This window comes from Dreissena polymorpha, chromosome 6 (genome assembly GCF_020536995.1).
Source record: "Dreissena polymorpha isolate Duluth1 chromosome 6, UMN_Dpol_1.0, whole genome shotgun sequence".
In the NCBI taxonomy this organism is placed as follows: domain Eukaryota; kingdom Metazoa; phylum Mollusca; class Bivalvia; order Myida; family Dreissenidae; genus Dreissena; species Dreissena polymorpha.
The window spans coordinates 11,070,117-11,082,912 of record NC_068360.1 but is presented as its reverse complement, the minus strand read 5'-3'; the positions used below and the strand labels follow the sequence as shown (position 1 = coordinate 11,082,912).

General features: G+C 32.3%; 1 protein-coding gene across 2 annotated transcripts in view; it reads left to right on the top strand.

The window, feature by feature from the left end:
• Positions 1-9,610, top strand: part of LOC127836682 (zinc metalloproteinase nas-15-like) — a 34,986-nt gene extending 25,376 nt beyond the window's left edge. For both annotated transcript variants that reach the window (XM_052363376.1, XM_052363375.1), the window contains 3 exons: positions 4,719-4,889; positions 8,165-8,299; positions 8,538-9,610. In XM_052363376.1, coding sequence (XP_052219336.1) covers positions 4,719-4,889; positions 8,165-8,299; positions 8,538-8,647 — 416 coding nt within the window. In that variant the 3' untranslated portion in view covers positions 8,648-9,610. The remainder of the gene's footprint in view (positions 1-4,718; positions 4,890-8,164; positions 8,300-8,537) is intronic.
• The last annotated feature ends 3,186 nt before the right edge of the window (positions 9,611-12,796 follow it).

Sequence of the window (12,796 nt, the reverse complement as noted above, 5' to 3'; positions counted from 1 at the left end):
CATTACCGATGCATATTTTTCTCATTGAAAGTACATATCCGCCTTTGCCTTAAACTTCACTATTTCTAAATTATCATTTCATGTTGGAACATTTAGAGGTAATATAAAAAGCTATGGCCGAAAATAAACTAATTTATATTAAACTGTTCTGGTGATGTTCTCTCTATTTCCTAAACTGTGATATTTCTTTATTAAATTTTCCAAATAAAGTGTTTATTTTAGAATAAACTCTAAAAACAGGAAACAAATATATTGATTTTAATTTCGTTTATTACGTACAAATAATATAAGCAAGACAATAAACATTTTGAATACACTACTCTTAAAGAGAGACCATGTACTCAATGTGGATTAAGTGTGTTTATGTCTGTGACACCTCATGTCTACGCATCTGTTGATAAGAGTATCACGATAAGATGATTGAAATCTCGTCGCCGAGCGAATATCTTTTTAAGTTTAACGTTTATTACGTAAGAAAACAAAAGAATTATAACACTGACATTTACACTTACCAAGATTTCAAAAAATATGCTGGAAGTTATGTCCAGGAAGTGTGAGTCTCAAACATGAAACACATAAACTTAAAAATCCACATCAAAACACAACATTAAGTAAAAGATTAATCAAAATAATCAAGAAAACTTAGCTGCTTCAGACTTAAATGAAAATACACTCATCGACCTTCTCAGTAAAGAAATCGGTTCGTGTTTAGATCCCATCTTACATGGACTAAACAACCGAACTGAAAATAAACTTAAAGCGAGATTACAGGATTTTTATATGCGTTAAATTGTAATTTATTGATAAAAATATGTTAAACTAACACATAATAGGCAAGAGAAATTATACATTGAAGATGAAATTCATTAAATGCAGCAAAGACAAATTAGCGCCCCGAGCCGATTGTGACGAAGATATTTCGTAAATATTTTCCTACAATAAACGAAGCATTCGTCTTTTTATTTGGATCAGTGTAAGTGTTCGTGTGTCGTTTGAATAGATATCGTTGCAGGAATTTAAAATGAACAGTTAAACTGAATTTAGATTTACATCGTACATGCCTGATATACATGCTGGCGAATTCGACTGTAAAGACATTTTCGATTTCAGATTTAAACATCCGGCTTATTTCGCATTTTTCGACACATGTTCTTCTTAACTTGTATTTTAATTTATATTGAAATATATGTATAATAAGTTTTTTTACACAGTTTATTTAAATTCATAAAAATTTGACAAAATCGTATAATCTCGCTTTAATATCGACTTTATAATTGCAAAATTATAAACGTAAAAGTAATGTAACCGATAATTGTGACATGTATATGTTCATTAAGGGCGGGCAGGCGGGGTTATCACCCTGTCGTTTTCCTGTTCCACTACTTATGCCTGTGAAATACACGATCGAATGGCGAATCAATATATTTGCAAATCATATACCCCAAAACGAAAACCTCGTGCGCTTTCGCGCAAAATCTTTAACACAAAACCCGTGCATTACTCGCGCTAAACTATTACCATTATCTCTCTTCTAAATAACATGTATAAAACCACACTAGGCTTTAACCGTATTTATCAAACCGAGAATAATTTTTCATTTAAATGCAAATGGTGAGCAATTTATTACTTACACAGGAGAGAATCCCGTATGATATATATATATATATATATATATATATATATATATATATATATATATATATATATATATATATATATGTATTTATATATTTACTTATATATATAATAGAAACAAGGAGTGCAACTTCATTTGCGGTAAAACTACACGTTTACTGTAAACCATGTAACTCGAACATTTTTTTAACGAATCAACTACACACCGGTTGTTTTAGAAAGCTAATAAAATATTATCAGGAAAAGTTATCATCAGTACCATGGATCTATAAAAACACACAATATAATACGGGATTCCCTCCTGTGATTATTTATGGCGAGTAAATTGTGAAAACAATAAACTTTAACAATTTTACGCAGTAGCAATTTCATTTCAGTACAAGTTTATTTCATCATGTCCCAGGTTATGAACGTTGACGTCGCTCTAGGTTACCGGAAAAATTCCCACGCACGGATTTCAACCGTCATTGTTTACAATCAATTAAGTGCACAAGTACTGGAACAGGTATAGCGTTTTTTAAAGGTATATGTCCAGCGCGTGTGCCGGGAAAACAGGGCTTAATGTATTTTTTGTTCAGCTCTATAATATTTATATTAAATCTATATGAAAAATGTCGGTGAGCATTAATCCGGTGTTAATTTTTGAAAATATTGACGCGTGCATTAATTATGGATCTCAAACGGAGTATTAATCCGCATACACAAAAAAACACCGGGCATATTGCATATTAGTTCGGAGACATGAAATTGTTTCGAAAGAAAGCAATAAGAGGTTCAATTCTATATGAGCAAGTCTCGCTGCGCACGATTACGCTCTTACGTCTCGTATATATTTGACTCTTATGGATCTTGGCAAATACCCAGTGTTTTATTTCGCTTAATCTTCATTAAGTTATGCATCTAATGTACTTTAAGCAGCATAGCATGACTTCAAAATTTCCAGCAGCTCTTTCATACTTGAAAGAGATTGACACGAAATACCTACCCATCTATAATAACGTTTATATGTGTACCTCAATATTAAAGTTTTATAGCATTTTATGTGGTGCAATATAAGTGTTGTCTTAATCATTTAATTGTATAATTATAAAACTGCTGTAAAAAAACCCTGCCGACCAATTGAATCAATTCACCGATTTTAAAGAAGATGGGTTGTGGGGTGGCTGATGTACGAGATAATAGAATGTGTATCAGCCCTTTCAGTGATATTTTAATTAATTAAATGTATTTTATGACGTGTCGACCTTATTCTTTGCAAAAGATCATGTGCTGTAATTAAATAAAGTAGCGCAAATCAGTGTATGTTATACTGAAAAATTAAACCGGAATTAATGCAAACAATGGGAAAGTATTGACTCATTAAACTTAAGAAAAAAATACGTCAGATTACGACTCATGCATTGCAGTAGATGTATTTTTAAAATGCCAGACTACGTTGTTTGACAAGAACGTTGGAAAAATATTGGTGGGGCGGGGGACGGGTAGGCGGGGCGTGTATTAATTACCCGATACGGTTAATACATGGAAATTAATTACATATACAACGAAAATAAATGAAATTCAATTTTCAATGTAATGTGGTTTGCTTGATAATTTTATACAATGCTCGTTGATACCAATGCATTTATGAGAATAATAATTATGTTGTACATTCTTTGTTAGTCTCAAACACAAAGAGACCGATGCAGGTTTCTCTACTGAATATCTGCTGAACTTCTTCATTTAAATTGAGATAAACTTTGAAAAATTTCAGGCCGTGGTACACTTTTTATTGAACAGTTCATATCTGCCTTTGCCATAAACTGAAATTGTAATTATGTTTCCTAATCGAGTATCAATTTGAAACTAATATAAAAAATTAAATATTGAACAAAAAATGATTTATTGCTATTTAACTGTCCCGGCGATGTTCTCTATATTCCTAAACTGATCTATTTCTTAATCAAATTTTCCAAATAAAATATATAGTTTTTGGATTAAACTGTAAACAGAAAACACATTTTGCTTTTACTTATTACGGACACATAATATTAGAAAGACAATAAACATTTTGAATTTAAATCTGCGATAGAGACGCACAAGCATTCTCTGCAAGGTGGATGTCCCCATTTTTAATTAAGCGTTTACTGGTATGCCTGTGCCACCACATGCCGGCAGATGTGTAGATAAGATTATAGTGATAAGATGCGTCATCTTTATCGCTTGACTGAAATATCGGTTGCCGCAATGACACGAATATTTGTTGCAGCACTGCGTATAATTTGTACCGTGTAAAAAACACACAGTTTCGTTTTCGATTCTTCGGTGTTAAAACAAACAAATTCTTTGTTAAGTTTACAAATGACTTGTATTTTAGGCTATGAAATACTATGCTGTATGCAGCTTATACATTGTAGTATATGTGTGTGTTTGTAATTCAGAAATTATTAACAGGTCGTCGCTGAGTCTTCACAAAGACCTATAGATAGGTCTTTGGTCTTCACGACTACATAATGTGCTCTTTCATGGGAAACTATTTAATTTCGAACTGAAGTAGGTCTAATTTACCTCGGCTACCCGGGTGTACGCCAAAAAATAATTTTGATTCAAATATACAAGTGCGTGATTGCCAATGAGACCTTAATGCGCACTGGTTTATAATTAATAAATTGTATTGTGCAAAAAACTGACAAAATTAAATCCTCATCTAAAAATAGTTGTCTACGCCCCGCCTACTCGTTTACGGCAGTGATTAACTCCGCCTTTTCATCCGTATTCCCCGCTGACATCGACTGCGCATGCGTAGAGATTAATATATCCCTTCAAGAGACGAATCTATCCCTTGCGCTGAATTGCGATGAATTCATCCCTTATAGGGCTTAATTCATCTCTTGCGATGAATTCATCCCCAATAGAGCTTAATTCATCGCAGTTTATCCCTAAAAACCACTGGAAAAGGTTTAATACAGATGAATTCGGATGAAACGGGGTGAAAACGGATTAATCCAAAAAAATCGGCTGAATGAGGGTATTTTTTAGGGATTTTAAAGAGATTAATCCCGGAACAAAATCACTAACCCCACTGTATATTCATTTGTTATAAGGTGCTTGCAAAAACGATCATCGTAGCGACAAGGAGTGTGATACGTGGGCCAAGTATGGTCACTGTGACTTAAACGAATGGATGAAAGTCCACTGTGCGGCCGCGTGTGGCTCCTGCAAGTCTCAAGAGAAGACGACAACAACATCAAAGCCTGATAAAACGGACAACGGAGGTATGTTTCGCCTTTTTGTTTACCTTTTTATAAATGATGCGATTACTATGACGTACTTTAAAACGCTGTTCAAACGAACGTCACGTGGTAAATATGATTACAAATGTATATGATTCAGGTAGTTCTATTTATTTTTATTGGGGGGGGGGGGAAGTAAAGTCGAATATATGATCAACAACTATGTACCTTAGATAAGGCGATAAATCGGACGAGTTGTAATGCGTTCTGAAAGTTATCATAACCGAGTCACGTGTGGGATTGCGTTTCTATTATGTGGTGATTGAAGAGATCACTTGGGTTTGTTAGAGAACATGTTGCATAATACTATTGCAACATTAGGGAACATAATTTCGTATATTTAACCCGTTTCCACATCAAACAATAACGTATTTAGCACGCACACTGGTACTTTAATATGTATGCATAATTGCCAGTGTCGGGTTTTTATTGGCAAGATATAAAACAAAACTTGGTTTCATATTTTATTTAATTAGCTTCTTTATAGAGGTTTACATTTACAGCATATGACATTGAAAAAGATGCATATTCATGCGAAGTGCATGTTTCAATACAATTACTGTCGAATGTATACGCATCAACGAAATACAAAAAAATGTTCTGAGCTTGACGGGTTAACTGTCGAATTCTATAAACAAAAAAGCTAAGAGATATATTATTATTTTACTGCTATTTTTTTCTAAAGATTTTTTAAATTGAGAATCAACGCATTCCCCGAAAACAATATATTTTTGGATTGCCCTATAAAAACGTGTTAGGAAAATATAGAAAACTGGACACCAATATCATTTAAAATAACGATTACACAATTTAAGCAAAAAGTTTTAGCTAAACGTTTAGAAATTGTTTAACCAAACATCGTCGGCCTTGACTAGCTGGAATTTACTGAAAAGTTATTTATTGGTTGCAATATTTGACAAATGCAGGATAAAATCGTTTATTCAGAGCTGCTAAAAGTAGATGACGCACTCGTATTTCTTTATTTTATGAAATATTTTGATAAAATAGAACATGATGTTTAACGTCTTAATAAAATTCGGTTTCCATAGCGACTTATAAATACTATAAAATCATTTAACATTGACTAATGCCCATATGCAAAAAATAAATGAAGGCTTTTAAATATCTTAAAAAAAGTAGAGGAATACGACACGAATATCCTATTTCAGCTTTTTTAAATATTTTAAATATTTTATAAGTAACGCATCGTCGTTCTTGCAATCAATATGAATGTATAACAATAAAATGAAACTTAATAGATCGGATTGAAACTTGCTGATGATCACAATAGAGTTACCAATTGTCAATAAAATCGATAAATTCGGGTTAATAGCCGGTTAACTAAACACAAAACTGAAGGTATACTACTTGAAAAGTCAAAACGCGAAAACGAATGTACGAATGTATAATTAACGACATAAAATTTAAGCCAATCTAAAAAGCCTCATGTACCTTCCTTGGAAGGAATTCTGGTCGATTGAACGCATTTTTGATTCGAATGAAAAAATGGCGTCGAATAAAAAAACAACAACTTATTCCGGGAATAATGGACATCTTACATTTATGGAATGGTAACCGAAATCAAGCAATATTTCTTCCAACATTTGAATATCTTTTAAAGTCAACATTGTTTTCAAAGCATATCTAACATGAACTCATTGCTATGAGGTTAACGTTTGTGCTGAATAAAGAAATACTTAATTGGTTATATTAACCAGTTGGAGCAATCGAAATGCCTGACATAAACACTTTTGCACAAAAAAAATCAAAATTAAGTGGGTAAAATGCTATGCATCAATGATAATGCAAATTGAGTTATTCCTCTGTATTCTTAAATCAGTTTTATTAAGAAGCATATAGTCTTTAAAATGAACACCGATTCAATAAAGGCATAAAGTAATATGTAAAATACCTGACTTTCATGAAACAAGAATATGCAATTTGATTGAAATAAACAATACCAATACACCGAGAAGACCACACACTATTATACACTATTTTGATACAAAAAGTTGCGTTGAATTGCAAATTATAATAAAGGAATAACATTTACTGAATACCTAAAATGATTTGTATGTATGTAATGAAGAAGGTAAGTATTTTAGGTAATTACTATTAATACCAATATAATGAAGAATGCCTAACGACTTTCAATAAAGGAATAATCATAGATATATAATGTATAGGTTATCAACTATATATAGTTCGAATTGCAAAATGAATGAAATAACTTTATTATTGCGACAATTTTAATTATATATCTTGATATTTTACAACACATTAATGTATACATACCTTTAAATGTATGTTACTGTATTTAATAATTTCACTGTATTCTTAACAAAAGTCTGAATAAGTAGCAACCATTTTCCGAGGTAAACAGATATTATTTCTAAGTATTCAATTTTTGTTATAATTATTAGCTTTGTTTAGTCATTTAACACTTAATATCTTTTTTACAACAACAGTTTACTCAACACAAAACGCTATTTTTTATCAAGTTTCCGCAAATATCATCAGTATTCAATTACAAAAAAGGTTCGAAAATGCCTTAGTTAACACAATAACCACCGTGCAAGATATATAATTCTGCTATACCATTTGCGTACATTCAAAAGCAAATGGTGATAGTGACTCCCCTTCACGAACACCGATATGGCATATATTACAGTATAACATCATGATTTTAGATTCACATACACTGTTATTATTTTCAGCTTTAGTTCCTATATACGTTTAATAGTTTTCAGGTCAAAAATCAAATATGCTGCTCATGATTTGAGTAAATACAACACCTAAAATAATTCGTTAAGGTGATGTGTTTTGAAAGCTTGACAAAAGGTCTCATGATAAACAATGCTGAACTCGTTTAGTAAATTATGGTATTAAAACAGTTTTCGTGTACAATCTTTCATTAGTCAAGTGTAACACATGATCACTTGTACTAGATGGGTATGTGTTGTGTTATCATTAAACTCCTTCAGTGTTAATGCACCAATAGCCCACTTGACACTTCAATATTACTCTCGTGATAAAAAAATATTCAATTTATATAATAACGTGTGAAATGTTTAATGTCTCAACTCTTTTTCACCGACGTTATTTCTGAGTAAGAAAATGTTTCAATGTTCAGTTAAAACAATGTTAGTACATAGTGTCTTAATAATAAACAAACTTGCGATCGAAATGTTAAGTCTTTCGAGTTGTGGCCGAACATTCAGTTATGTTTATTTATCCACTGTATATCGGTTATCTAGGCAACACTGGTGGGTGCGCGGACCAGGAGAAGCACTGTGCTGCATGGGCGCGCCATGGTTTCTGTGAGGACAATCCCAACACGGCACTGAGGATCTGCAAGAAGTCATGCAATGCTTGCACCGTCGAGACCAACGGTAGGTTAACAGCAATGCGTCTAGCAGTTGCATCTAGAGGATTTATTTCAACTGCTAGATTATGAGACGCAGTATGAAATTTAAGTTCAAATGACTGTTTTCTTTTTTACTGTATTATTTTTCACACAGGGTGATAACGCTCTTTTTTGTTCATTATAACCTCTGAAAAAAATGTAAAATAGAAATATGTACCATAACCTTATTGCAACAATTTTTATACAATAATTTCCATGTCCAGAGTGCAAGGATAAGCACCAGTTGTGCGGAGTGTGGGCACGTGGCGGCCAGTGTCAACGCAACAGCGGCTACATGCTGCGCTCCTGTCAGAAGTCATGTACCGTCTGCTAGTTCCGGTCAAGATATAATTATTGACGAACATGATGCGGTGTTTGCTTGTTCAGGCATGAACATAAACCATACAATGTCTGTTGTTACTCCTGATAGTTACGGTATGGATGTACGAGTCTCGAGAATAGTACATATTGTATGTGGCTATTTCGCTATATTATTTCTTAAGTTTAGACACAAGTAATGTTGTTTTGTAATTAATATATTAATTTGGTATTTAACTAAATCAAATATGTGTGCGTGCATTTATTTTACAAACACACTTTTTATCATTTATAATGTTTATTTGTTATTATGATAGCTTCAAATGTTTGTTCGATTAATAATTCGTGTAATCATTATTTGATCATAAACTTTTTATTTCGTTTTGTTTTCTATGCATACATTTTATATTGTATGCTTTAAACTGCTACTGTGGACATTTAAAAAAAATTGACAAACACATTTTTGAATAAAGTATTGCTATTTGTCAAGGGATTCGTTTATTGCAAAGTTATCTGCATCATTATAATGAACATAATTCAAAGGTCTTACTCCTATTATGATCTCATTGTTGCTTAGATCAGGCCATATTCTGGTAGTATATCAATTTTAAACTTAGGCGCACACATGACTGAAAATACGATGCAAGTGATGATCCACATTTATGTTAAAAACGATGAAGTGTATGGTATATACTTTTCAAGATGAATAATTATGCGAAACGCTTTAAAAGCTTCAAACGAATGCGTTATGAGTTTTTACTTTTTATAGTTTGCGTGACTAACGCTGTAAATTCGTTTGCATTAAAATGTATTTATTATATCAATGAACAACGAAATTGTCTTCGGCAATGGATATATCCTATGCACTACTTTTGTACAAAATGACATAATAATAAAGCACTTTTACTTTAAAACATATGTGATCCCGAAACCTGAATGAAAATGTACATATTGTAAAAAATAAACTTTAAACATATTATTTATTTTTGTTTATTGGTTTGACGTTTCCAATTTAATCATTTGCTTAACCCATTTTATTTGACATGCGGTGGTCACTCTTCAATGGCTATGCTCAGAACGAAGTATTTGGAGACAAATATGCATACGTCTTTTCCGTTATTCTTACGAGTAACCAAGGTTGATATCAACGCATCTTTATGGAAACCCTGTCCAACCGATTGATTTATAGAATAATCACGATTCAGATGTCCAAATTTAAACATAAAACGGACTTAACAAACAATTCCCATATTAAAAAACGATTATTTATCAGAATTCATAAAATGTTTTCATTCAATATTAGGGTTGGGAACGAATACTGGAAACGATATTCGAATATTCGTTTGTCATTATTCGAATATATTCGAATATTAGATTTTTAAACCTTATATTAAAATGTCCGAATTTATTACCGTCCGGAGCAAATTACTATTCCTGATTGCCACAAATGCCACTATAAATCGTATCATATCGCTGCTTTGAAAAACAGGATAGAGTTATAAAAATGTTTAAGATCATTGATTAGTATGCTCTTTTTTAAATAAATACTGTAAGATATTTCAGGAAAACACATTACCGTAATTCTAATTTATTTTAATACTCATAATTGATCTTGATTACTTTCCATCGATAATATTAATGCATTTGGTTCCGCTATTTTTCTGGAATAAAAAACAATTTAAGAACGATTTAATTGGTTTAGATTTGAGAAACTAAATTCTGATTAGATAATCATATATTTGATATATGAATAACGTAATTAAACATACATGCCAGATCTCGACGGGACAGTCCCGCCAGTTTGGTGATTGTTCCGGCGTCCAGATATGAGACAATTTGTCCATCTATCTTGCAAAACGCAGTGTTGCAAAACGCACACTTTTATTGCTTCAAACTTTATACAGCCGGGATTCGATCATAAATTTCGTGAAATTATGTACACAAGAATGAAACTGTATTCACCCGGGATTCGATAAATAATCTTGTGACAAAATATAAAAATTATGTGTTCGTTTCGTTGTATTGCTTCGTTGCATCCTACTTTGGTCCATGTGATTACCGTGTCGCTAATGTAGACTAACCACAATAGTTATATCATCCCGAAAAATTAATGAGTTTTGCGATTCAATGCGTGGACATCATAAACAGACAGATCCTTTTAAAGCCCCATTAACGCTCAAAATTAACGAATATTTCGTTAATTATTTCGTAAAATAAAGTTAACCCATACAAAATTAGTGATCCGTATATTATAGACATAATTTCAACGCCTGATGTGGTCTGGTAATAATATTTCTTGTTAAATCTTTTTCTTTTTCAAAGCAATATTCGTCTGACAAAGTTCGCGAAAACGACGTCATTTTCAGGGATGCATTGTTGGTAATTTTACTGTGGTAAGTTAACAAATTTCAATGGTAAGGTTTCAACGAAGAAACCATCGTTTATACAAATACAATTATCTCGCGGTAGCATACCCATGTAAATAACTGCGTTAATAAAGTTACTGAAGTTAATATTAACCACTGTTTATACAATTGACCGCTGAGGTTTAAAAACCTGTCAAAACACATTTTTTAATGTTTATCATAATACGTAAATGATTTACATAAATTTACTGTCATTTTCGACTGATTTTCAGAAAATAGTTTGAACATATTGCATGACTATGAATTGATAGTGAATCGACGATTGGTCCCTCTCTTTGTACCATCCCGTCGGCCTATTATCATCTCGTTCATTGATGGAAGCTGTTTTCAAAGCAATGACTTATAATGGAAACCAAAACTGCGACTTTGTTCATGTACTTATAACATTTTTGGTAGTATCTTTGCATAAAAATAGAATATTCGAATATGAATTTTGGAATCAAATATTCGACAGATTTTTGAATATTCGAATATTTGGATATTCGGTCCCATCCCTATTAAAAACTATAAAATAATTTCCACATTGTGTAATTTAGCTGATAAATATTCCAGTTCATGTGAATAAAAGAACTGCTGTTAGTGAATCGAATCCGAGAGGTTGCCTGTGCGCTGAAATTCCATCAAAGAGAGGGATACCTGTGCTTCATGCAAACCAAAAAGTGACAATTTTCAGAATATTTTACATACGTTCTATTTATAATTATGGGGGATAAATATTCTTTAGTTATCACCGATTAGCCTCTGATATACATTTTAGGCCCAAGTGTATTGTTGCGAATAGAAAGTCACATTAACAACACTACAATGCGATAGTCAACAGTGCAACGTAAAACTGTGTGACTTATATCTAAACTCCAGTTAACGGAAAATTAAAAACGAAGTGCATACAAACATAAGTTAATTTATTGTAATGTTCCGTGCAATACTTACTTTTGACGTACTTCGTTTCCTTCAAGGTCAAAAGCACTCTTTTGGTGACCTCTCTTCATCACAGAATCATGTTTTTATCCAAGAATGACCGGTACCGCTTCCGAGAGGGATACCGATATAGCGTTTCATCCGAGAGGGGGGCCGATGAAACTGAAACTTGAAACTTGCTAATTTGATGTAACGCCTATTTATATATTTTCAAAAAATTGATAAAAAATAATAGTGATTGATACTATTAAGATGCATAAAATAAAGGATTAATAATAAAAAATTGTGTGATATAAATAAAAATGCTGTAAGAAACTTAAGTAAAACAACAATGCCGGCTACAATATCGAAACACAGTACAAGTAAAATATTATGTAATAAATTGATTTTTCATTAACTGAAAGGATACGTGTAAGGATGTGTCAGCACTCTGGCTGTCGGATTCCGCAGCTACCGGTCACCTGTCACCCTCACGGACGCTTCTTTTGGGTTTTAACCTTATTTGAACTATTGTGACTACACGTCACAAATAGACTGCCCAAGTGTGACTACAAGACACAACTTGAAGGTTAAAATCACATTGTGACTATAAGACACATCATGAGGGGATAAGCTGACTAAAACACATTGCTTATACTACAATCATGTGAGTGGAAAAGACTGGAAAAATCAAACCCCGTCAGGACAACCGTCGCACTCGTAAATTATCATAAATTATAATAAATAAATAACGTTGAGTCTCGATTATTTTTAAAATCACAGGTACTGTATTCAAATTAAAATAGGTTGTAAAAGTCTCTTAAGTAAAATGTTTTCAAATT